Source organism: Lissotriton vulgaris, chromosome 2_1 (assembly GCF_964263255.1).
Source record: "Lissotriton vulgaris chromosome 2_1, aLisVul1.2, whole genome shotgun sequence".
NCBI classification, from domain to species: Eukaryota; Metazoa; Chordata; class Amphibia; order Caudata; family Salamandridae; genus Lissotriton; species Lissotriton vulgaris.
This window is the reverse complement of record NC_141687.1, coordinates 18,130,938-18,157,435: the sequence shown is the minus strand read 5'-3', so window position 1 is coordinate 18,157,435 and position 26,498 is coordinate 18,130,938. Positions and strand designations below refer to the sequence as shown.

The following is a 26,498-nucleotide window of genomic DNA, read 5'->3' as shown; positions in this document are numbered from 1 at the left end:
CACTATCCCTATAGCTCCTCATCTTCCCACATCCACACACCTCTGTTGTCACTTACCTCCAAGCACCGGAGAGACTTGAAAGGAAAGACCTTCACGTCTGATTGTGGAACACAATTCCGAGAGTGAACAAGCTGCAGTGACCAGGGGGAGAGGGGGAGAGGGGAAGAGGGGAAGAGGGGAAGAGGGGAAGAGGGGAAGAGGGGGAGAGGGGGAGAGGGGGAGAGGGGGAGAGGGGGAGAAGGGGAGAGGGGGAGAGGTAGAGAGTGGGAGAGGGAGAGAGGGGGAGAGGGCGATTGAGAGGGAGAGAGAGAGAAACAATTATTACCTCAGCAGCTCAGCATGAAATCACAATCCCTACTAATCATTCCCAGCAGTAACTCTCACCACACCCTAAGCAGGCTTTAGGAGGTCCGAGAATACACTTTGCCTGCGTTCAGTTTGCGCTAATCCAAGGGCACAGCTGACCAACACCACACAGGAACTGTCACACATGAACTCCTGCACTCAGAGGGAGCACAAGAAATGCAGAAGGATGGCAGCCTTCCTGACGAGACAACATCAGGCCTTCAAGCTGCAGCCTCTTCAGAAGGGACCATGCCCAAGCATGGCGACTGCTCCTCGCCAAGGATGAGATGCCTGGACCTCCTTTCCAACAGACTAGAGACCAAGGGATTTCTGACTGCGAGTGGACACTTCCACAGGCATAGGAGATTAGGGTATTCCTACCCTGCCGTCCAATATGTTATTTCTTTTTTTTTTCAGGACACTTGGGCCAAGTCCTCGGGCATTGAACTGGTTGCCAAACGCGTTTTTCGATGTGAGGCGGCCAATCAGAACTTTAATTTCTCAAAATCTATTGAAGGGATTGATAACAAATCACAAAAAAACACACTTTCTGGGTAAAGATATAGGTTTTGACCAAATTTGGTGCAACTGCGTCAGGCATTTTGGCTGTAGCTGTGTCTTTCTGAAGTTCTTGGCTTGCCTCAAGATTTTTAGAAGTCTTCTTCATGTATTCGGCCATCCTGGAGCGGAGACCAAGTACATAGTTCACTATGTCTTGTTTAGGCTTTTTGAGAGGTAACTTCCATCCTTCCTTCACCAGACATAGGGGTCCCCTTACAGGATGCCCAAACAAAAGTTCAAAAGGGCTGTAGCCAACCCGCTTTTGTGGGACCTCTCTATAAGCAAACAAAAGGCAGGGCAGAAGATGTCCCATCTTCGCCTAAGCTTTTCAGGTAAACCCTTGATCATGCCCTTGTTGAATCTTTTCCCAAGACCATTGCACTGTGGATGATAGGGAGTGGTGAACTTGTAGTTCACACCACATTCCTTCCACATAGCAGTTAGGTACCCAGACATGAAGTTTGCACCTCTGTCTGAGACAACCTCCTTCTGAACGCCCACTCTTGAGAAAACTCCCAGGAGGGCTCTTGCCACAACAGGTGCTGTTGTGGTCCTTAGGGGAATAGCTTCTGGGTATCTGGTGGCATGATCCACTACCACCAGAATAAATCTGTGCCCAGAGACTGTTTTGGGATCCATTGGTCCAACAATGTCTATCCCAACTCTCTCAAAGGGAACCCCCACCACAGGTAGTAGTATAAGGGGGGCCTTTGTTGTTCCACCTGACTTGCCACTGGCTTGGCAAGTTTCACAGGAGCGACAAAACTCCTTGGTATCTTCTGACATATGGGGCCAGTGAAAGTGAGGGACACGCCTGTCCCAAGTCTTGTTCTGGCCAAGATGTCCTGCTAAGGGAATATCATGGGCTAAAATAAGAAGGAAGCCCCTGAATGCCAAAGGTATGACCACCCTCCTGGAAGCACCAGGCTTGGGGTCTCTAGCCTCTGAATAAAGGAGCCCTTCATCACAATACACTCTGTGGGTACCTGTAGCATTACCAGCAGCCTCAGCAGCAGCTTGCTGTCTGAGGGGTTCAAGAGAGGAGCAATCCAATTGTGCCTGCCTCAGGTCTGTCCTGGAGGGTCCCCCTGCCCCAAGAAACTCAACCTGATCAGGATCAAGTTCTTCTAGGACAGTTCCCTCTTGGGTCTCACACTCAGCTTCCTGTGAAGTCTGATCCTCATCCTGAGGCAAGGGGGAAGACACTACCTTAATCCTTTTGCTCTTTCTCTTGGTAGGAAACTGGTCCATAGTTTCAGGATCCAGGGCCTGTTCAGTTTTGCACTTTTTGGCCTGTGACCTGGTCACAGCAAGGACATGTGCTGATATGCCCAGCATCTCTGCACGAGTCCTATACTCAGACTGAAGTCTCTAAATCATTGCCCAACAAACATTCTACAGGGAGGTCTGAATTCACCACAACTCTTTTGAGGCCAGTTACCCCTCCCCAGGAGAAGTTAACAATTGCCATACTATGGGTGGTAGTGGCATTGCTAGCATTGGTCACTAGGTAATATCACCTAGCATGAAATGTCCAGGGTCCACAAAGTCAGGCGTCACCATGGTGACTTGCACATGTGTCCCTGTAGGCCTGAGCCACTTTATTGTTAATTAAAGGTGTCTGTCTGTACTTGTCCAAGTTACTGGGACTCACAGTAGAGGACATAGCCATGTCCACATCACAGACAAGAACAGCTTGAGTTGGTACTCTGACGAGGCCAGAGTTCATCTCAGTTCCCAGGGTTAACCCTACGACACTCTTCTGTTGAGAACCACCACTATTAGCTGTACTAGGGGGAACAGTTGTCTTAGGGGCAATGGTGGCTGGAGCTGTCTCCTTTTTGGTGCAATCACTGGTCCAGTGAGTATTACTTTTACAGATATTGCACCAGGGTTTTCTTTGGCCATCTTTCCATTTGGATTTCTTGGAACCCCCTCAGTAGAAGCTTTTTGGGGGCCTGTTGAAGACTTCTGGTCTTTTACTTTCTGATCCCCACCCTTTTGGTCTGGCTTCTTCTTGTCACCACCTTGGTTCTGGTTTTTCTGCTTCAGCCTGGTTCTGACCCATTTGTCTGCCTTCTTTCCCAATTCCTGGGGAGAGGTCAGATCAGAGTCAATCAGGTGATGATGTAGTAACTGGTTCTGACAATTATTAAATATTTGTTCTCTCATTTTTTTGTTTGAATATCTTTTATTGCATTTCTTTTATGAGAGTACATGAAATAAGATAACACAGCGGTATTACAGGAGAAACGTGTCATACCATAACAAAGGAAAAAAGAACAACATGACAGGAATGTTGGACATAGCTGCACAAGAATACACATCAACAACAACAGTTTGCTAGGATAACAGATCTTTCCACTGGTGTCCTGCAAAGCAAACGTCTAGGTTGGGGCATCTATGGCGGTAAACTGGCAAATCAAGAGGAGTTGGACGCGCGACTGATAAGGGTACTTCCAGCAGGCCAGGCCTGGTACATCTCGGTCAGTAGGTGATATCCCAGTCAAAATGAGCGCTGTGAAAGGGGAGGACAGGACTGTCCGAGTGCTTCGGCGTGTGAGGTCATGTGTATCATTCATCAATGACCCTCAATTCTAGGGTGTGACTCCTGTTCTGTTTCCAAAAGAAAAGCACTCATCCCTGGGGATAGCCGTGACTGTGTACTCAAGGTCACCTTTGCTGTTACAGAGTAAAGCTCAAAGAGATCTGCAAATCAATCAATATTCTATACCTTTTGCTCATAAGGATAAACATTGAATAATAACTTGTTAAAATAGGGATTGAAAACTGAAAAAAATCAAAGGAAATGGGATGGGGTACGGGCAAGGGCGGGTATATGTGTTGTACCGTCGGCAATGGAAGTCATCCGGTGTGGTGTGTAACGGTTGTAGAGGGGGGGGGGGTTCAGCAAAGGTCCTGACCCAGAATAAACAGGGGAGAAAAGCGTGTAGGTGGAGGGGGATGGGGAGAGTTGGAGCATCGTTCAAATGGGAGAGTATCTAAATAATACCTCCCTGCAGACACGCTTGGTAAATATTTGTTCCCTCATGATCAAATTATACAATCCTGTATAGTCCTTAACTTTACTGCCCAGCAACCAGCCTCCCAGAGCCTTAGTGTCACAATCTACAAAATCAGTCCAGTCCTGGATCTGTGTCTTCTGGGTATCGCTGAACAGCAACCTATACTGTTCAGTGGTTAGGCCAAAACCATCAATCAGAGCACTCTTCAGGACTCTGTAGTTGTTAGCATCCCCATCACTGACTGTGAGGAGCTTGTCTCTACCTTTTTCTGAAAAGGAGAGCCATAGGTTTGCTTCCCACTGACTTTGGGGTACCTGTTGTACTTTGCAGGCCCTCTCCAAAGCAGTTATCCATTTGTGGACGTCATCCCCAACTTTGTAGGGAGGGGCAATCTTACTTAGGTTTCTATTGTCATAGGACCTGTCTTTATCCTTGGGGATATTGCTGCCACCAGTGGGTTCTAACCCACTTAACTTCTGCTCTCTTGCAAGAGCAAGTCTCTCTTTGGCTAGGGCACGTTCTTGCCTCTCAATCCTCAGATTGACTTCTCTCATTCTGGCCTGATGCTCTTTTCTCTCAGGGGAAGACACTCTCCTAACAGCATCTGACCCTAATGAGGCACCAGAGTGCTGAGATTCCCTGGATAGGGATCTCCTCCTCCTGGGCTCAGTGTTAAGCGTGTTTGGGGGTCTGGAAGGTTCTAGGCCCTCTCCAGTTCCATGTAGGCTTAGTGTGGCCTGGCTAAGTACTCCCACTTAGACCTGGCCATTGTCATCCTCCCCATAGTCCTCCTCTTCTACCTCATCTTCATCAATTAGATTCTGATCAGGGGAATCCTCTGCTGAGGGCTGTCCCTCTTCTGCATTACCTGACAGACATGTATTAGAGGCTTTCTGAGCATCATGTTCTTCCATCAGGTGCTTGAGGGTAGGGTTGGAACCCTGTTTTAACTTTCTTGATGTGCACAAGTGCCTCAAATCATGGAGGGTTAGGGTATCATATCTGTAAGGTACCCTTAAAGGGTCTGCCTCCACTGTGAGAGATCCATTAGGTTATGCTCTCAGAGACATGATCTATTGAGGTGTGGTGTGTGCACCTACCTACGCTAAGTGTTACCTACTAGAACCTCGCTGGGAGTGGTAGTCAGGGTGTGCTGGGCCCTTTGCTCTACAACAACTAAGTTCAGTAGAACTTAAGTATTTTAAGACTTGTATTATATGTACCTCAAGGTACCTTAATGTGATCTTTCAAATGATATCTCAAGATATTATGGTAAAACAATCAGCAAGCTCTTATCCCAACCGCTGCACACCAATGTGAGAAGTTGGCCTGATATGTGATGTTCACTATTCTAGTGGGCACCCTGTATCAGTCCAAACAACCCTTATGGTGATGGTTGTAAAGTAAACTTAAGGGCCAGCTATCCTAGTGGTAGCATGGACCAGCAGTCTTAGGTTAATACTACAGAGAGAGTGTGAAGCCAATTGTTTTACCAATAATAACCCCTGGAGTACCAAATGAAAGGACACCACACAAGGTATATATCAAATATATATGTATTTATTACTAACACAACCCCTCTGCACTCTTTATGAGGTCAGAGTTCGAGATACAGCACAAGTTACTCAATAAGCATACTATAAGTTGCACAAATACAAGTCTGCCCTAGAGGCCTCACAAACCATATCCTAGGTAAGTGGTACAAGAACCACTTCAGGACAGGTGAATAGGTCTAGGGTCTAGGGAATCGATGGGACTACACTGAACAACCACAGGTTAGGAAGTAGGAGTCTCACAAGATGAGTGTGTAGTGTCTAACTATACACGCTGGTTCCCATAGACTTTCAATGGGAACGTAAAATTAACAAAGTAGTTGATTTTGGACACTTCCGGATGGACTACGGGAAAACCCAGTTAAACTAGGACACTTGGATAGTTATTACCCACGGGAGCACCGGAGTACTTGAGTTACCTCACCCAGGGAAGCAGGGTGCATAGGTGTTCTTTCGTGTCGGGTTTCGTCGTCGAATCCTATGGAGAGCTGCAAAAAGATGCTGCAGGCGACCAGGAGGAAGATGTCCGGTTGGATCCAAGGGTGGATCAGAGCAGTGAAGAACCTGAAAGCAGATGGGACAGAGTCTGGGTCACTAGCCAGTGACCAGGAAGGAACCAGGAAGGAACCAGGCGATGTCGAGCTGCAAACAGGTGAAGAAGTGAAGCTCGTCTCTGTAGCCACGTGGACCAGGAGGCATCGACGACGACCAGGAGCTGGATACGGACTGTCCCACGAAGGATCTCGCTGTTGGCGGTGTAGGCTTCCGGATTGGAGTCAACAAGCCTTGGCAAAGGCAACCCACACAGGAAGGGAAGATCGGATTCTGTTCAGACCAGCAAGGTCTGGGAAGCTTCCCCTTTACAGGAGAGCAGGAGCAAGCCCGGAGCAACCAGGCAAGCGGTGGTGTTTTGTAAAGATGTCTTCAGGGGGCCATTAGCCAGCGGGCTAGCAACCGCGAAGGCGCGTTGAGAAGAAATGCAAGAGCGGGCCCCACGCCGCACTTGTGGAGTGTGGAGGGCTGAGCTTCGGTGCACTTACGACTCTAGTCGGGGCTTCTCAATCCCCAATGCACAACTTCGAGGTCGCCTCAGAAGCTGCACAGTTTAGCAAAGAGCAAAATGGCCAGGTGTCCGGTCCCACGTCTCTCGTGTCCGACAAGGATCTCAGCTTTGCTGGAGGTGTGGGTTGGGTCCGAGAAGTCTGGAAGTCCAGTCCTGTAAAGCAGAGTCATTGGGATCCTTCAGGAGCGTCGACAAAGCAAACCGGCAATTCACTAGTTGGTGCCTGTTTGCACAGGGTGGTCACTCCTTGATTACAAGGGATATTCTTAAGTCTTCTAGTTGCAGCAGAATGTCAAAGGTCCAGAGTTTCGTTTCAGAGTTTCAGTTCAGGATAATCTAAAGTCTCTAGACTCAGCTCCTAGCTTTATACTAGATTACCTGCTAGGTCCCTCCTATGGGTGGAACCTGGGAAGGGGGTGGTTACACCCCTTTCCCTTTGTCCAGTTTCGCGCCAGAGCGGGGGCTGGAGTGCCCCAGCAACTGGTTTGAACCGGGAGTATGCATGGAGCACCTTGTGTGCCCCAGGCAGTGTCTCATTTCATTCAACCCACCCTGCCCCGATACACTATGGCACGCCTGGAGAGGTGCTAGCACCTCCCAAGGCAGGAAACCTATTGTCCAGGCTTCCCTGGCTGGAAGGGCTCCCAGCTGCAGGAGGTCAGACTTGTGTCTGTGGCAGCAGCATCCATTTTGTGATGCTGAGGCTCTGTTTAACTTTAACCAGGTAAAGCTACAACTACATGTCTTCTCCCTCTAGAAGGGTGGAATGCTGCTCCCACCACCAGGACTGGCGAGGGGGTAGTATTCCAAAGCGTATGACACCTTACACGACATATTTTGATAAAGCCAAACCAAAGTTAGCATTAACCGCGAGGAATATAATGCACTTAAGAGTATATGGTATGGCTATATCATAGAACAGCTATAAGGACATGTTTCCGAAAGCTGCAGACGGGCTCAGGTCATGCTAGAGCTCCATCTGACATTAAACCAAGCACTCTGCCTTCAGGATTGTCAAGGCCTGCCATAGGAGTGACTTATAGGTATATAGGTGTCTATATGTAATGGTAGGTATAGGGATACTATACCTAAGCAAGGGGTGATTACACAACCTTGCCCCAGCTGAGTGATCTGCCAGTTGTGTCAATTTGGATGGCCAGCCAGGGGTGGCATAATACATGCTGCAGCCCCTTGTAGGCCTTGGATGCACCTATGCCCTGGGTACCTATGGTACACTTTACAGGGGCTCACAAAGGTGACCCAATACCCAATCTGGTATGTACCTAAAGTACATGCTATGAATTTAGAGAGAGAACAGCTGGGCTGTGGGTCTGATTAGCAGGCCCACAACCACACTAAAGTCGAAAAACCAGAGTATCACAGCAAAAAGTGGGGGTGACCATAGGAAGCAGACCCTACTCTCCTACATGGACAACCAGGACACAGTGGTCTTACAACTGTCCCCATTATGCACTAACAAGAACCTTTACTCCAACCTAAAGCAAAAGACAGTCTTATTAAAATGGGCCTAATGGAAAGGTACTAATAGATGACCCGACTCTATCACCTAAAACTGTAAGTGACTCAGGTTTTCTTGCAATGCTTTTTAGAGACATAAATACATCAATGGCTTAATTTCTGCATACTCACCCTGACACTCACCCTGACCAAAAAATCAATTGGGGAAGTGTAGAGAAGATGATAGAATCACCCTCCTGAACTAGACTTGTAAACAATGGGATTCGATCAATGTGAGTGGTGACTAATTTTATGTGATTTTGTATATTCTCTAAACTCGTGGATACACTGCAATTTGAAAATCAGGCCTCTCTGCGAGTGGCAGAATGAGGGCTCTGTGTGTTTTTAAAATACCCCTCACACACTATGAATCGAAAAAATTAACTTTAATGGCTTCGCAAGCTGGGAACATGTAAAATGAGCTGCCGAAGGGTATGGAATAAAGCCAGATTAGGCATGCGGTCACTAACCAGTCAACTAATCACCCTAAGGCGCAGGCTCATGAGGCCCTATCACCACGCTTCAAATAGACCATATTAGGTAATTTTTCATGATAATGCCTCACTAAGGGCCAACTCAAGCCCGAAGCTAAACCTAGCAGCCGATTTTTGCTGTTAAGTTTTAGGACCATAGGCATTTAACATTTAGTTTAGAATTGAGTTTTTTTGTAGGGATCAACAGAGGTCCTGATGAGTAGGCAGGAGGGGTCTGCCTATGAAACATGTCATGTCCACAAAGTAGACCACACTTGTAATTCTACTTACTAACCCCCTTTTTAATGTTCCCAGCTTGCGAAGCCATTAAAGTTATTTTTTTCGACTAGCCAGGGAATTTTTACCCTTTTTTACACTACCATTCACGTAAATAGGTCCCTACACTCCCTAACACATATCACTATCCTCATCACATCACATAGCCTATTGTCAAAAATATAAGTGCTCCAGCGTCACTCATAGGTCGAAGCACGCCCCGCCCCGTAGAGGGGCGGGAAGACCCCAATGATGGGAGAATGACACTATGGGATTCATAGTGTGTGAGGGGTATTTTAAAAACACACAGAGCCCTCATTCTGCCGCTTGCAGAGAGGCCTGATTTTCAAATTGCAGTGTATCCACAAGTTTAGAGAATATACAAAATCACATAAAATTAGTCACCACTCACATTGATAGACTCACCCTGCCCTCACCAAGAGATAAACCCACCCATAAGGCATTACAACAGTGCCCTGTGGCCAATATCAAATTATCCTGGCCCTCAAAAACTACAAAGACAAATTTAAAAGAAACCTCACCCTGGTTACATCAAGCAATGTAAGAAAGATAGAACATTTATGAGCGGTTCGGAAAGAATTGAGCACCAATTTGAAAGGCCTTGAAAACCTGTGTGGTGAGGCAGATACTAAAAAACAAACAATTTTGAGGCAGAATCTTCTTTCGTCAAAATGGAAGATGATCTAGTCAAAAAGTGTCTGAAGAAATAAAATGAAAACATTAGACAGAAAACAATTCCTATAATCTACCTCTGAGCAAGACATTTCCATAATTCATTGCAAAGGACAAAAAAATAAAAGAGAAGGAGGTTGACACTTTCAACCACAAACACAGTGAGACCAGAACTGGCAATCTTACTTTAAAAGATCCCCCAAATCAAGACTACAATAGCCAAGACTAAGCTCCCATTTACATTTCTCAGACTTAAATCCAGGGACACTAAAATCTGTGCCCTCTTAAAAGAGGAACCTTTTAAACATGTTCCTCAAAAATGGGTGAGACATCAGACTGCCTAAAAATACGCTATGCAAGCCCTCTTGTAAGTAAATATTACTAGAGCCAGACGACTAAATAACCTTTGCAGTACGAATACAAATGAGAGCAGAGTAACCAACACAAACTGGAGAATGACCTATTCAACAATCTGGAGTCAGATTTCAGGGTAAGTTGTGGAGCAGAGATAGCCATTCAACAAATTATCTACAATGAACTTCTATTCCTAGATAACGGAGACCATCGCTTCCTCAGCCTCCCTATCCACAGCATTTAAAGCACTCGTTGCCGCACTATTTTCAACATTCAAAAAGAATGAACGGTGATAGGCAGGGAAGTCGATTAGAGCTACGTTTCCTTGAAGATGTGAACCATGAAATAAAAAATGAACAACAGCCAACCTGAATTGTCTGCTGTAAAACATACTTTGGCTTTCTCCTTTCCCCACACTAATCAACCTCTATGTAGAACACCGTAGCTCTCCCTGATGTCTCTTATCACCTATAGGTCAACGATCCCTAGCTGTATATAAAAGCGCTATCCATCAAAGACATCGCACCCCTGATCATTAGTTCAATCCTGGATGTCCGGCCGCCCTCTCAAAGTGAACCCTATAAAATAAGAATGTCTTCTTATGTCCCCCCCCTCCAGCTTCCCACAGCTTCATTCTGGTTCAATCTTGACGTGAACCTACACATTTCTTAGATTGTCAACTTCTCTCATTGACCGCACACAGCCACTAGCAATTACCAAGGGCTAAAAGAACCCCGCATTAGGGCAAGAGGAAAAATGCACCCAACATCAACAAAGGCTCCGAATGGGCATTAAACGCTACGTTTCAGAACAGGACTTGAAACTGGTATCCAAAGACCTAGTTCTTTAAAGTCCCAGATATGAAGTTTCACCCCTACCCAGGATTCCAAAGAACCACTATTGCAGCACCACAGAGGAGCTAGGCTGGTAGTAGGGATGAGGCCCTTTGGACACGTTACTCCTGTACTTGTTACTCTTCCACGGCTGCTCATCGAAGCGAGGAGCATTTACAAGCCAAGCTGTATTGTACACAAAGCTCTTCTCAAGGGCACCGACAGAAACATAGCTGAATGAACAGGGAACGCATTCCATCTGAAGTCCTGATAATGTATATTTTCAAAAAACAAACCGTCGCCGAACCCCTCACAGGGACTGCTGCGAAAACCAGCAGCTGCATCCACCTCGGATCCAGGCAAACCCAGTCTATGATCACTTAAAAGCCTGAAGGACCTCCAGTTCCAGTGGCATCCATACGTGTGAATCACCAAGCTCCTGGGGTTCATCCCTATCTGCTCAGCGCACTCATCCACTTAAATGTTACTTTTTTTAATGTAACTATTAAATATGTCATAGCACCGGTGTGCTCTTCCTATCAATGCTCACACACATGCTTTTCTGGTTCTGGCCTGTGATGAGTAAGTTGATTGTCCATCATTGTAATAGTGAAACTTCTTTAAAAATGTAAAGTGCTCAGGAAAAACTGTTGTATTGTCTACACTATAAAAAACTAGTGATAAACTAATACAATCCATACACTATCAACCAAGTGCAATCACCTGCCACCCACTCAGCTGTACGAAACCTTTTCATACGCTTAAGAAGCCCAAATCCAATCCTCCACTCTCAGACTTTAAGATTGCTTCTTTGTAAATCATTAAAGACCTCATCAGACATTTCTGTTATAAAAAGCAAGGCCTGAGGGTTCCCTTATACTATGAAGAAGGGCAAACAAAGCCGCTTCATCCGGGCGAGTACCTGCACACGTCCCACTCTGTCAAAACCTTTACTTCAAAAGCCGCTTGCTCATCTACAATACCAACATAAACACCAACATTGATTTATTATAAATGATCTTGCCTTAAAGTCTCTTTTCTAGCTCAATTTGGCAGAACAGCTGTGGTCATCTAAACCCAGAGGGAAAAGGAGTCTGAGGTGTAGCACTCCAGACATAATCTTTGTCTGCTAAAGTTACTAACCTTAGTTCTGTTCACGATCACCTTATATACACTGCCACTACTCGCACGTGATCATTTATTTGATGGTTTCCTTCAGAGCACCGTCGTACACTCAATTTTGTGGGGAGATTCTATGAAGCTTTAGAAAGAAAATCACTATTTTCAGCTTAACTGCAATAAGGAACTGGGTTGCATTAAGTGTGTAGCATCTCCTTGTCACAGCCAAGGACACATTTCTATTTAACTGCATATTTGTACTCCAAGACCAACTAATTTCGGCCAGAACGTGAGGCTATTTTTTCATCAATTATTCTTGCCCTCATTAAAACTCACCTGCACTTGAGCTGAATAATAATGTGGCTTTTAGAAAAAAATATTTTAAAAACGTTCCAGCAGAACCCTTCCGATCTACTGCAGACGCCCATGATATCTGTTGTTTGAATGTTGAACTGGAAACAGAAGAGCTTTACTTGTGAGCTCCAGCTCTCATGGGAGCTCGCGACTCGCTCCCCTTCACTTCTGCTAAAGTCTTCCTCAACCTTCAGCACTTTGGCATTCTGATGCCTTGCACAGTAACAGCAGTGATACGAAAAAGAGAAAACTTTTCGGGGAAACTCCACAAAGGAATTGTTTGAAGAACTCCAGATCTTGATGAGAATGTACAAAGCACATATTAAACTGAAGAACTTGGTATCTTGCATTTAATCTAAAGAACATTCAAGCTGCAGATGTCCTAAGAGTTTCAAAGTTGCCTCCAATCCCCTCACTTATGAGCAGTTCCTATCAAGGCGCGAGCCAATATCACCCCATTGTACTTTTGCTTCAAATGTTCAACGCTCCCATCTTGTAAGATATCTTTCTCTCCATCAACAAAACATGGGTAAGGCACAGCTACAAGCTTTAATGCCTTGATTTGCTTTCAGTCCTTTATCATTTTGACTTCAGATTAGCTGTTTAAGGTCTGATCATTGAGGAAGAGCTCATTAAAGGTTTTGACTCTAAAGTCTTATTCATGCGGCGATCGCTCGTTGGTGGTTCATGTAAGGGAATCTGATCCCTATCCCTGCGCTCTTCCTCTCCACTGGCCTTCCCTGCATCAGAAATGTCAGTTTAAGTTCAACTGCATGACCTACTTCATTGGGCATATAGTCTGCAGATCGATGGGGATGGAGGCCAAGGAGAGTCGGGCTCCACATTCACAAACCTCTCATCTGACGCTGAGCATTCCCTAGACTCGGCAGACTAAGCTGAATCTTCAAATCTACCCATCGTTGGACTCTCTGCCGCCAAAGCGCAGCCTCTCGGTCACTACAAGGATTTTTCAAAGACCTCAATCACCCTCCAAGGCAGTCTAACCATGCTCTCTCCAGCTGTGCTTTCACAATGGCATACAGTCTCTCCATTTCTCAGTTTTTTTGGTAAGTTATATTTGTATTCCTTTTCCCTGAAAGGTTTATTTTCTGGTGGAGCTTGGGAAAGGCTATGCTGTGAAACAGTGCCCCTTGGTTATGGTTTGCATTTTAAGTATACACGAGGAGCACACCGCGGTACGCGACTGTTGGACCTGGCCTCGTGGCGTGGTTCCCCCCGATCCTCAGCGCCCCATTAGCTCAGCCCCGCACCCAGAAATCCCTGGTCGTGCTATCCATGTCTGCCCAAACGCCGATGACCAGCCCCGGCATACCCCCGTACTCTTCACCGGCCCTGCGCGCCAGACCCTGCATGGCCCCATAGGCCCACCGGCAGCCATTTTCCCTTCCTGAGATCCCTTCTCCCTAGGCCTAGCATGACCCCCAGCCCCAGCGACACTCAGGCTCCAGACACACCAGCCCCCGCTGGGAGGGTGAGGGCTCCCCGAGTGAGATAAGACAGGGAGTTTCAATTACACCTCCGGCCTCCCCTGAGAGACTGGTTTCTGTCACACATCTTGCCATCCCCTGGGAGCCGGTTTCGATCGCACCTCTGGCCTCCCCGAGTGCTGGCTCCAAACCCTGCTGGGCGTCTGGAAATTCCCGGACGCATCCTCAAAGAGATCAAGGGCCAACCGCCGGACCTCACCAACGACCAGCCCCCAAGGCCTAAGACCTCCGCCTGCGGGGGTTCAGACATCAAAGAGCCACTGAACTAGCGGGCAGTTGTATCCTGGACAAGAAAGCCCTGCTGATCTGATCGCGGCTGACCCTTGGGAAAACTGAACTTTGAAACCCTTCGAGCCCTGCTGACGCTGTCGCGGCTCTTCCTCGTACCTACGGAACCGGAACATCGGAGCCCTGCTGACCTCGTCGCGGCTCGATCTTGAACCTTAAAGATCTTCATCGAACATCCCGAGCCCTGCTGACGTGGTCGCGGCTCCTCGAGAACTATCTACGGAACCGAGCCCTACTGACTTCGTCGCGGCTCGAGGAGTACTCTGGTCTGGCTATACCATCGACGCTACCACTACGAACTGAGTTAACCTGAAGTGAGTAGGACATCCAGTACGACTATCATCCCCCGTAGCCCCCCGGCTCGAGGATTGAGAGCAGTGCGCAGGGTACGCATTGTACTGGCCAAACAACTGAGACTGCCCTGCTTCCCTGTTACCCGAATCGCTGAAACTTTACGATCCCTCGATCGCCTGTAAATAAGAGGGCTGATTCCTTTTCCTGTTCATAAAGAACGTGTTACTGAAAACCTACAGTGTGGTGTCCGTTCGTAAGTGTGGTGTGGTCTCAGTGTTTACCATTCATTACTCATAGTCCTCCCGAGTGGGGACCTCTCGTCCAGGCTCGGCATTATTGACGGGAGAGGTGGGTCACGGAGCAGTCGGGTAGACGTAACCTGACCTCTGGGGCCGCCCTTCTAACTGCGACCATCCCTTAGTCTATGATGGTTTGCATTTTACGTATACATGTGGAGCACACCGCGGTACGCGACCATCCCTTAGTCTTTGATGGTTTGCATTTTAAGTATCCATTTTAAGTATCCATGAGGAGCACACTGCGGTACGCGACCATCCCTTAGTCTATGATGGTTTGCATTTTAAGTATCCATTTTAAGTATCCATGAGGAGCACACCGCGGTACGCGACCATCCCTTAGTCTATGATGGTTTGCATTTTACGTATACATGTGGAGCACACCGCGGTACGCGACCATCCCTTAGTCTTTGATGGTTTGCATTTTAAGTATCCATTTTAAGTATCCATGAGGAGCACACTGCGGTACGCGACCATCCCTTAGTCTATGATGGTTTGCATTTTAAGTATCCATTTTAAGTATCCATGAGGAGCACACCGCGGTACGCGACCATCCCTTAGTCTATGATGGTTTGCATTTTAAGTATCCATGAGGAGCACACAACGGTACGCGACCATCCCTTAGTCTATGATGGTTTGCATTTTACGTTTTACATGAGGAGCACACCGCGGTAAGCGACCATCCCCTAGTCTGGCGAGATAAGAATTTTCAGTAGGGATGCAAAACTGTATGTGCGGAGCATTCTCCTACCTCAGTCCTTGATATGTAGTGAAGGTCCGAGCAAAGCTTTGTATTCATGTCGAGAAGCATGCACTGCTGCGGTCCATAGCCTTCCTGCTGTGTGTGAGGGAGGGTAAATCGCTTGGGAGCCCCCCCCACCATTTTAAAGTTCTATTCCGTAGATACCACACTTCGTCCCACTTCAAACTAGTCCAACCCACCCTTCCTCCCCAGCCCCCATCACTTCCTCCATACCTTCAATGAAGGGCTTTTCTGCAACACATCGAAGAGGAATTGAGCCTGTAGAATGGCAGCAGAGTCTGCGGGGTGCGAAGGTAGCGCTATGAAGCCGTGGGTCTGGGTGCGCGGCAGAAGGTGTTGCTCGAAGAGCTGCGTCAGATGCTGGAGGACGGGCGTGAGCAGCGTCAGAGTGCTGGTGCCCTCCACAACTAAGTGACCTGCAGAGAGGAGAGAAGGAGTGAAGCAATCCACCAAGCGTCCACAGGTCACACATTGAATCACAAACCAAGCAACGAGAGGAGTGTAGGCACCTGAGGCAGACAACACGCTTGAACCCCAACCCAACGCATCATTCACCTCAACCAATGAACTTGTGCGCTTCATAGCGCCTTAAGACCATGGCAGAGGCACAGAATATCAAGGTGCTTTTTTCCATGATCTGTTTTAATCACTATCCAGAAGCACCCAGTACTCTGAACTTGCATCTATTCCCGAGGAGAAAAATGGTTCTTTAGAATAACTTTAACAATAAATCCTTTGAAGCAGAATAAGGGGATGAGAAGGTGGGTGGGTGGGGGTTGATGTATTGAGAAAGAAGAGTCTGGACTTGATGCATGTTCCGAGAAGACTTCAAGCAGTGCCTAGTAGCCTTGACTGGGCCAATCTCTATATACAGTGCTCTACAAGATCCACAGGCACATGTGGATAGGCAAGTCATGTCACAACTTAAATCTTTATCCGTCCGCCTCGCTCCGAGTCAGCACAAACAACACTTTATCTCCAGCAAAACCACAACTCAATTCTAGTTTAAACCACATGGAGAAGGAGAAGTAAATGACAAAACCCCTGCTGCAATCAGACACGTCAAGAATGAAAGAAACTCACAAAATCACAGGATGGTGATGTTCGGCTGAGCCCTGAAGTACAAGATCACAAGGAAAGGACAGCTTAGAGAGGAAGAAAATATGTTTGAAGCAGTGCACATCCAGACTCCAAGCCCAGAGCTTGTCACTGGGCGCAGAAGAACATGGGAATGGCCCAGATCCCAGTCAACTCTACTGTGTTACACCTACTAATACAGAACCCATCCACAAGCATACTTCACAGGTGTCAACCGCCACTCACTAGTCAGCAGAAAAGGCAGGGTTTATTAAAAACTGTGGCCTCTTTCAAAAAAATCTATACAAACCTTTTTACTAAAAAAAAAAAGAAATGTACTTTCTTGCAAACATTAAGTACATCAAAGTTGGATCGACCCACAGTGAACAGACTTCACGCACCAATGCTATAAAGAACGAAGAATCCAAGACCGCTTCCCGGGCCCAGAGAATCCAGTATGCAGGCTATGAGAAGGATTACATGTTGTCCCAAAGAGCAACCTCAGAGAGCGCCCACTGGCTTGGGCTTGAAGGCCTCGCCTATCAACCAGGTCTGGTACAGGGGGCATGGGATCAGTGTAGATAAGCTAGGGGAGAAACTCCAGCCTTCGCTCTTCCTACAAGCTGACTTGAGGCATTGCGGCCACAGTGAGACTAAAAACTGGAAAGGCACCTGGAGAAGCCAGCGGACTAAATCATGGACACTTTACAAACCTAGGTTGTACCTGGAGAACAGTTGCAGTTAAAACACAATTGCAGAGCAAGCAAAGTCTGAGCATGCTTGGAAACTGAAGACAAGGGTTTGTCTACTTTGAATTTGTGAAATGTATTGTTTACAAGATCAGAAAAGTAGACAGCTATGATGGTATTAATTATTATTATTTTTTTTACAATTTATGTATTGAGTTTCCAAAAGTAATGCAACATAAGAAAAAAACCCTGCGACAGTGGTAAATCCACAGGCTATATAATGCAGCGATACAAAATAATCCCTGAGCATAAGGGCGGGCATCTAAGTAGAGCAGTTACATGATGAGAGTTAAGGCACATACCCTGTTGAGTCACCTGTCACCCCGTCTGGAGGTCCACCCCATCCATCCCTCTTTGGAATATCTAAGGATATTGCACCTCTCTACCGTCCTGATGTAGGGGAGCTGCCCTCTAGGAGCGTTGTAAAATTCAAGAAACAGTTTAAGGGGGCCATGCGTCCCTGGGCTGACTCTGGGAGCACTAAACCCACAGACAGACAGACACACACACACACACACACACACTCCTTTTCGTGAGTAGGTGCACTATAGAAGCCAACTGTCGAGTTCCTTTGGTGAGGGTGAATGTGTAGGTGTAGCTCAATAGCGCCAGTTGTGGTGATGGCTGTGAGTGTACCTCGAACGTTAGGGATAAGTGATTAAATATTTCCAGTCAGTAAATAGAGGAAAACGGACTCCAAGGCTGCGGTAGCTCTGATTGGCCGCAGCATTGATCAAGCTTCTCTTCATAAGGAGCACAGAGGCACTGTAGAACTAAATTAGGAATTTGAAGTGAAGCAATTGTAGTCTATTCTTGGGGGAGATCGCCCGATCTGTGCACATGGAAAAAAAAAACAGACCTTATCTGAAAGCGGTGGTGAGAGCAAAGAACCCTGGCGGACTCTGATCCTCTCTTGGAAGGCTTCCGTGAGTTGTCCTCCATGGATAATCCTGCAGGTCATTCCCTCGTAAGAGTTCCTGATGATTCTTACAAGTTTATTTGGAACAGAGTAGGAAAGCGGGTTTCTGTTCCAGTACCCCCCGCCCCCCACACACACCTTTTTGCCTGACTCAGATGCAACTTTGACTGAGGTGCACTGGGTTCCATTTAACGAGGTTCCCAGTACCTGTGTTCTTTCCCAAAACTGTACATTTGTTTCCACAATTGGAACACCTCTGGCACACATATAAGCCCCTTATAAGAGGTACCAGTGCTACCAAGGGCCTTGTGACCAGAGAGGGTCCCTAAGGGCTGCAGCATGTATTGTGCCACCTACAGAGACCCCTCACCTAACACATACATACTGCCATTGCAGACTGTGCGTTTTGGTGCAGATAAAACTAAAGAGTCAACATGGCACACTGTGTGCCAGGCCTACAAAACACTGCCTGTGGCATTGAGAAGTCACCCCTCTCGCAGGCCTTACAGCCCTAGGCAGGGTGGACTGTACCACTGGTGAACATACTGCAAGAGCAGATATGACCCTACAGAGTCCAAGTCCATTGTCAGACATTGTAAGTGCAGTGGAGCCATATTAAGTACACGGGCTGGGAGTTTATCATTACGAACTCCACAGCTCCAGGATGGCTTTACTGAAAGTTTGGTATCAAACTGCTCAGCAGAATAAACCCACACGGAAGCCAGTGTTGGATTATAAAATGCACTCAGGGGTTCCCTTAGAGGAATCTGCTGAACAAACAACAGCTCTAGGGTGTTAGTTGAATCATCTGTGGCAGCCTGCTGCCCTGATATGTTGTTCTGGACACCTGGGGTGAGAGCCAGCGCTCTCAGCGCCCAGAACAAAGCGTGTGCTGGGCGGAGGGCTCCACACTCCCTCCCAGGCGGTATGAGTAATCTGATTCAATGAGCTTCAAAGAGCTCAGCGCCCTTTGTTAACCTCCTCCTGCTTCTCCTGTAACAGGAGAAGACCCCCCCCTTCCTATCCCTGCCCCTTTTGGCAGGAAGAAAGGCGGGAAACCCACACTAGGCAGAAGGAGCGCCCTCCTCTGCCAACCCCACCCCTCTGGTAGGGGAAGCAAGGTAAAGCACAACATTCACTTTCCACCATCTTGAAGATGGGGGAAAGATAGCCAATAGGATTTAGGGAACTGCCCCCCCCCCCCCCATCACCCCACCAACTGGAGGCTGGCATTTAGGGGTTGGAACCACCCCAAGGTAAAGGGCCCATTGCCCCATGGCGGTTACTCCCCTCAAACACGCCTAAATGTAGTATTTAGGGGCTTCCCTGAACCAGAACACCAGATTCTATGGACCAAGAAACGAAGAAGGGGAGGGAATGCTGCTGGAGCGACAACTGAAGATCCTAAGAGGAATTTTGGCACCAACCCCCTGCCTACCACACTGGGACTCGAGAATCGCCTCCTCCCTTAACAGCCACTCTTGCATGTGTGAGGCTCTACAACCCCCAGAGTGCTGACAGACTTCGTGAATCACAAACAATCTTCCTCTGGACAAAAGTACTGTAATCCTGCAGCTGCAAAAATCCACAAAGTCCGGTACCGTGTTTTTGCTCCGCCCAGCCTATCTGAAAGCGCTGAGGGCTGAACTTTGATATGAAACCAGTCCTAGCAGGCTCCAACTTGCCAACATGTCAGCACCCCTCAAGGGACACCTAGCTTCCAGAGACTAACTTTCTAAGTGTCCCAGAAGACAAGGGAACCGAACAAGAAACGTGCCGGCTCTGGCCACAAAGTGCACCTCTGTGCGCAGTGTCAAGCTGTCCTATTTGTGCTGCTACCTGCCCGTCCGAATGCAAAACAACAGTTGATGGACAGAATGCAGAGCAATGTCATACATTCACCCCAGTACAGAGATCTGGGCCTAAATCCATCGTTTTTTTGTACTCCACACCACCCCAGTTCAGACATGGCCATATGCAAATCAGCCTTGACCCTGTGCCTCATGGGAACGGTCTAGCCCGAACTGCCAAGCCATGTCTTTCATCAACTGTGGTTTTTGCTACCTGCCCGTGCAGCATCACCTGAAAACCTGCTATGGCCCTAGGTCCCACGACCTTTGTCACCTTCTCTCTCTCCGGGGAGAACTTGGACTTCCTTGGAAGTCCCTTTTTAAAGCTTTCATCCAAGTGGCCCCTTTTGGTAGCTCGCCAGATACACTGTTCTTTTGTCACGTTCTCCTGACAAAACTCAGGAGTTTCACGCAAGACTTACCTTGGACTTAAACCCTCTACCTGTCTGCTCCTCATTGGTGTACCACCATATCCTGTGCGTTGCATGTTTTCCTGCTGTGTCCAATTTCTTCTAAGGAAATGCATTGCGTGCCATTGCGAAACCTTGGTTAACATTGCCTTTGAAATTGAATTACATTGCAAAAGTATTTTTAAAGAAGTACTGCACTGCCTTTTGAAATTGAATGGCTATGGTAAAAGCATTTTAAAGTATATATTCAAACTTTTGGTTCTAAAATAATATTTTCATACAAACATTGTACTTGGTGTTAGACATTGAGAGTGTGCCTCATTTTTTTTGCATATTTATATAGCACAAACTTAACCCAACGGTATTGGAGCGCTTTTCGTGAGCACCGTATTTACATTACACATTCATGCACGGGGAGATTACGTGATTTGCCCAGAATCACAGGATGTGGACGTGACCCTGAGGCTCGAACCCTACTTTCCAGCACCAAAGTCTGCAGTCTAGCCAACAGACCACATCCTCTCCCCTTTCTTGACTATCCGTGTAACAACAAATGCTTAACACAACCCTCTGATAAGCCTCACTGCTCACCCACACTACCACAAAAAGAGAGTATGGTGTTATCTACTTTAACTTCTGTAAAGCCTTTTGGGATCCACTGGACACTGTGCACACCATACCTCATTTTATGTATGGTGTATACAGAGCCAGCTTCCTACACACTGCAATGGCGGAGGAAGGGGCTCTGTTTGTGCGGTTGAATGCCTTCTCCTAGTCAAGGGAGTTGACAGAGGAGGGAGTTCGACTCCTTCAACTGCTCATTGATGATGTGCTGTGTTGCAGTCTGGTCTGTGCAGGATCCGTGCTTGCCGTTATCACAACTGAGCATTGGCTTGTTCTTCAATCGGTTCAGGATGACTCTTTTTAACCTTCTGTCTGGAGTTGATAGGAGAAATCTCTCTCTGTGCTTTGCGCAGGTATTCAGGTCATATTTCTTGAGGATCTTGGTGACATATCCCTTATTCCAGTCTGACGGCACCGTTTCCTCTGCCCAGATCCTTCCAAACATGGGGTAGAGCATGTCTACTGATGCTTCAAGGTCTGCTTTTAGTGCTTCTGCAGGAATGTGGTCAGGTTCTTCTGCCTTCACATTTCTCGGATGCTTGATGGCTGCCGCATTTCTTCCTTGGTTGGTCTGATGCAGACGATTGGAAAGTCCTTGTCGGTTGGCTGTATGTCTGGTGGAGACTGCGGCACGGCTGGTTCAGCAGTTCTTCAAAGTGCTCCAACCCTCTTGGTTGTTGGTCTTTGCTACCTATGATTTTCTTCCCAGCTGTCTTTAACAGGTCTTTCTGGCTTGCTGTATCAGCTGGAGATTTTCTTGTTATGTCGTAGAGTTCTTTCTAGTTTTCATGGCTTGCAGTTTCCTGGGCTTCTGTGGCAAGACCTTCGATGAATCATCACTTGTCTGCTTTCAAGTTGCTATTTGCTTCCTTGTTTTTGGTGTATTCCCAATTATTCTTTCTCTTTTTCTGTTTGTTCAGCTGGTGTTGACTGAAGATTTATTTTCCTTTCTCGCTTGCATTTTGCAAAAAATCTCAGTGGAGATCCCTTCTTTATGCTGGTGTTTCTTGGGACCCAGTACCTCCTAGCCGGTTGATGCCACTGTTTCTTTGACCTTCTCCCACCGACTTTCTACTGGGTCCCTGTTGTCCTATAGTTCTTGCAGGACTTGAAACATGTTACTGGGCATGATGTAGTACTCACTACATTTCTGTGCATCTTTGAGAAGAGTAGTGTTATATCATTGCCGTTTGTTTGTCGGTTACATCCATGCCACCTTCATATTTAGCTTTAGCCTTCGCTTGACCGTGATAAGGTGATGGTCTTCCAGCTGGCCATAGACTGGATCATGAAGAAATCCAGATCAAGGAGTAGAAAGGGGATCCAGTGGAAACTGTGGATGCAGCTCGACGACCTGGCCCTACTCTCCCTTACCCATTTAAACAGATACAAGAGAAGACCGAGAACGTATAAGTCACATCAGCACAGCTTGGCTTCAACATCTACAGAGGAAACATCACGATCCTGAAGGCAGTCACACTTGCAGGCTATGCACTGGAAGAGGTGCACCTACCTGGGCATTTTCCCAGACAAGCAGGACAACAAAAACAAGCAGGAAGGTACAGACCCCGACGTCAAGGCAAGAATCGGCAAAGCAAGGGCTGCCTTGACTCATCTAAAGACGATCTGGAGCTCCAGGGACATAACGCTGCAAACCAAGATCAGGCATTTAACACCAATATAAAATCGGTCCTTCTGTATGGAGCAGAAACTTGGAGGACAACAGTGACCACCACCAACAAAGTCAAGACCTTCATCAACAGTAGGGGTGGGCGGAATTTGCGTAGTCGTGCTACGCAAAGCTCTGCGAAATGGTAAAAAATCTCCGGAAGCACGCACAAGTTCCACGAACATGCGGAATGGCTTGTTCTGCCCTTTCGCAATGCTTTTTTCCTGTTTGTGAACGCTGCTTGCGTGCTCGGGGAGAAATATCTTGCGAACACGCATTTTGAAAGCGCGAACAAGCAAAGAATTCTGCAAAGCCGCAGATCGTGGAATGTTTGGCAATTCTGCGTTCTCGCAAGCAGAGCAGAATTTACCACCCAGGCCTAATCAACATCTTTCTGAGGAAAATTCTCCAAATCCACTTGTCAAACACAACAATGACCTATGGCAGCAGACTTTGCAACTCCCTGCTAATGAAGAAATCATGAAGACGCTGGGGCTAGATAGGTCACACCATCTGCAAGTTCGCTTCACACACCGCCAGGCAAGCCCTGACCAGGAACAGTCAAGGGAAAGGAAAAGAGGAAGGCCAAAAACACACCTGGCACGGAGGCCTCTAGGCTGACTGCAAGGAGATGGGTTACACCTGGAGTCAGATTGAAAGAAAAGCCCAGGACAGAGATGGCTGGAGAGTTGATGGTTGACGGCCTTTACCCCAGGAGGGGTATTAAGTGTAAGTATCTGAAAGTGGGGTTTGAAGAACAGATTCCTCCTTCGCTCTAGCGAAGGAAACAAGAAAGGTGGGGGTGAAAGTTGCGTGGTGGTATAGAGTTTTTTGATGATGTGTTTATTTGAGGTGAGGGTGAGAGGTAGCGATAGTGTTGTGCATAGCGTAGGTTCCTGTGGAAAGGAGGGGAAGGCTGCACGGCACGCCATCCTCAGCCTGTAGTATAGAAGCTTGTCTAGATAGTCAAAGTTTAACTGCAATTTTTAGTGTTACAAAGTAATGTATTGTCATTGAGCTCTGCTGATACTCTGCTGTGCATCAATAAACTGGGTGCATTTGAAAAAGCAAATTCAGACATTAACACACTGAAAGTGCCAAACTCTGGAGTGGTTGGGCCTCTGCTGCTCTCAGACTAGAAGTTGTAGGTCCTCCTGCTTTGTCCTCTTTCCTGTTACTCATTATCTCTTAAGACCTCTTCATTTTCTTTTGTGAAGCCAACTTTGTGTTCATCTGGTATCTGGTAATACTAGAAATGGGAGTGAATACTGATGCTATTCCATCCACAAGTTCTGTGCACCTCGGCAGCACATGGAATCCATCTACTCCTGCCCTGAAGAAATGTTTCACCCAATCAAACTTGCTGTTTCAACCTCTTCACTCAGATCTGGCTGACCTCTGCAGCTTTGCATGGTTGTTTTTTTTCAACAATTCTGTGATGATCATCGACGAGCTCTTTCATATTCTGAAATATTCTCTTTTCCAAGAGTTGTTCCAGTGCCATTTAAGCAAATAGTGTTTTCTCCATTGCCAAAAAGCCTTCTTGGGAACCTACCAATTTCAGGCATTAATTCACCTTACCTGCTCTCCCCGAACATTATTGGATCAACAGAAGCTGGATACCTTTGAAATGCACTGGAGTCCGGCAGCCTTGCAGGTGATCTCTGGGCAGGTTCCGGCCGCACAGAAGCAATGATCTGGGTCTCTTGGCAGGTCTTGAAGATCCTTGAAAGCTGTGGCCGTTGTGGGTCAGTGTCTCGGTACCTTCAGGTCTCAGCTGCGTCCGACACGTCACACGTCGCAGCCTTCCTTCCAGCTGCACAGGACCGCCGGAGCCCGACCAGTGCTCAGAGTCGTTTGTGGTCAGAAGAGAACAAGCCATGCTTTCTCAGACCACCCAATCAATTGTGGATCACTTTGGGGATCTGCTCCATCCCCAGGCTCCTCAGGATCCGCGTAGCACATCTATTGTAATAATAATGCAGTGCACAGTCCCTGCATACGCCTGCAATGCAGACACTGTCGTTTGTGGTGCTTCGATAAATGTAGAATTTACATTAAAAGCAGATTTTTTATAAACTTCCAAAACAGTCTATTTTGTATCAGTAACAGATTTGAGGAGCACTAAAGTGATTGACTCATTAGAAAGAACATCTATGGTGGCCTGCGTGGAAGACGTCCTTGACACGCTGAGGAGGAACGCTGATACAGGGACCCCCCAGGGCCTCGTACTCCTGGATCTGTCGGTCGCCTTCGACACGGTTGACCATAACATCCTTCTTCACCGTGTCGAACAGGCTGGCATCCAGGGTCCTGCCCTCAAATGGACTCAGTCCTTTCTGACCGGCAGAACACTAGCCGTCCGCTTGGGCCCCTACACAGCGCCCAAAATTCCCACGACCTGTGGAGTCCCTCAGGGTTCCTCCCTGTCACCCCTGCTATTCAACCTCTACCTTCGACCCCTGATCCATTCGCTTCAAAACTGGGACATCACAGTGTACAACTACGCGGACGATCGGCAGATCATCTTTCCACTCAACTCCTCGAACGCTGTGGACAATTTCCACTCTGCCATGATACACATCCAGGAGTGGATGAACTGCAATCAACTAAAACTAAATTCCGGGAAAACTGAATTCTTCTCCCCGGTTCCAGCTCCTCCCACTGGGGCTCGCATCTCTGGCCTAACAAACTAGGCCCCCCCCCGATCCCTGCAAAATCTGTACAAAGTCTCGGTGTGACCATCGATGCCGAACTCTCCCTCAGACCCCAAGTTGGCACCGTGATCTCATCATGTACGTTCCAACTTCGAAAAATCCGCAAAGTCCGTCATTTACTACCACCAGCCGCTCTGGTCCAGGTCATCATCTCCCTGGTACTTTCCCACCTGGACTTCTCCAATTCTCTGTATTACGGACTCCCAAACTCACTACTTCATCGCCTTCAGGTCGTGCAGAACCAAGCAGCCCGTCTCAACTACAAAACTCCCAAATGGCAGTCGGCTAAACCCCTGCTATACAAACTGCACTGGCTACCTATAGAACAGAGGGCGGCTTTCAAGTTGGGTTGCCTCACATTCAAATCCCTCCACTGTACCAGCCCCGCCTTCCTGACATCACTCGCCAACCCACACCGTCCAACTCGCAACCTCCGCTCAGCTCACCTCAACCTGCTTGCCGTCCCCAAAACCAAAACCAACAAATTTGGTGGCCGTCGGTTCGCTCTCCTAGCCCCCAAACTCTGGAACTCTTTCCCCCTGTCCATCAAATCCAGTAGTTCCCTCCTTCATTTCAGGAAACTGCTCAAAACCTTCCTCTTTCCCCCTCCCAGCTAACCTCCGCTTCCTCCGACCTCAGCCCCACCTCTGTCTCCAGCGCCAGGAAACCCATGGTGTCAGTGTGCTTTACAAATCCCACTTAACATAACATAACATAACAGACGTCCCGTTCATTAACATGGCTTTCGGGTGGCAGAAACCCAGAGATCACTTTCGCCAAAGAGCCCTGACAACAAAGCACACAGTCAGCAAACAGAACAAACAACCCCACACTCTGTAGAGGCCACATGTCCTAGATCACAAACAAAGACCCATTTCAGACAGTTTGGAACTATTTTTCTGAGGCAGCATATGCAACCCACGCCCCCCATGTCTGCAAGAGCACACCACTCACCATAGTCCTGAAGGAGCTGAGAAAGACTGGAGACCAAGGACACATGACTGTCTGGAGACATGGCCTGAAGAGAGAAATGAGAGGACATTATTCCTGCACATGCTCTGGTCTTGTGCAGAGCGCTCTGCCAGAAATATACAGAGGACATGCGCTGGTGTAGCACAAGGCTTCCACCAAGAACTCACTGTGGGAAATATACAGAAGATATACAC

At 47.4% G+C, this 26,498-nt stretch overlaps 1 protein-coding gene across 2 annotated transcripts in view; it reads right to left on the bottom strand.

The window, feature by feature from the left end:
- STK11IP (serine/threonine kinase 11 interacting protein) overlaps positions 1-26,498 on the bottom strand; it is a 367,631-nt gene that overhangs the window by 299,074 nt on the left and 42,059 nt on the right. For both annotated transcript variants that reach the window (XR_015308314.1, XM_086954340.1), the window contains exons 2-4: positions 26,287-26,350; positions 15,531-15,733; positions 57-131 (exon numbers count right to left, since the gene is read on the bottom strand). Coding sequence is in view for 1 of the 2 variants with exons in the window: in XM_086954340.1 (XP_086810466.1) it covers positions 57-131; positions 15,531-15,733; positions 26,287-26,347 (339 nt within the window). In the remaining variant the exon portion in view is untranslated. The remainder of the gene's footprint in view (positions 1-56; positions 132-15,530; positions 15,734-26,286; positions 26,351-26,498) is intronic.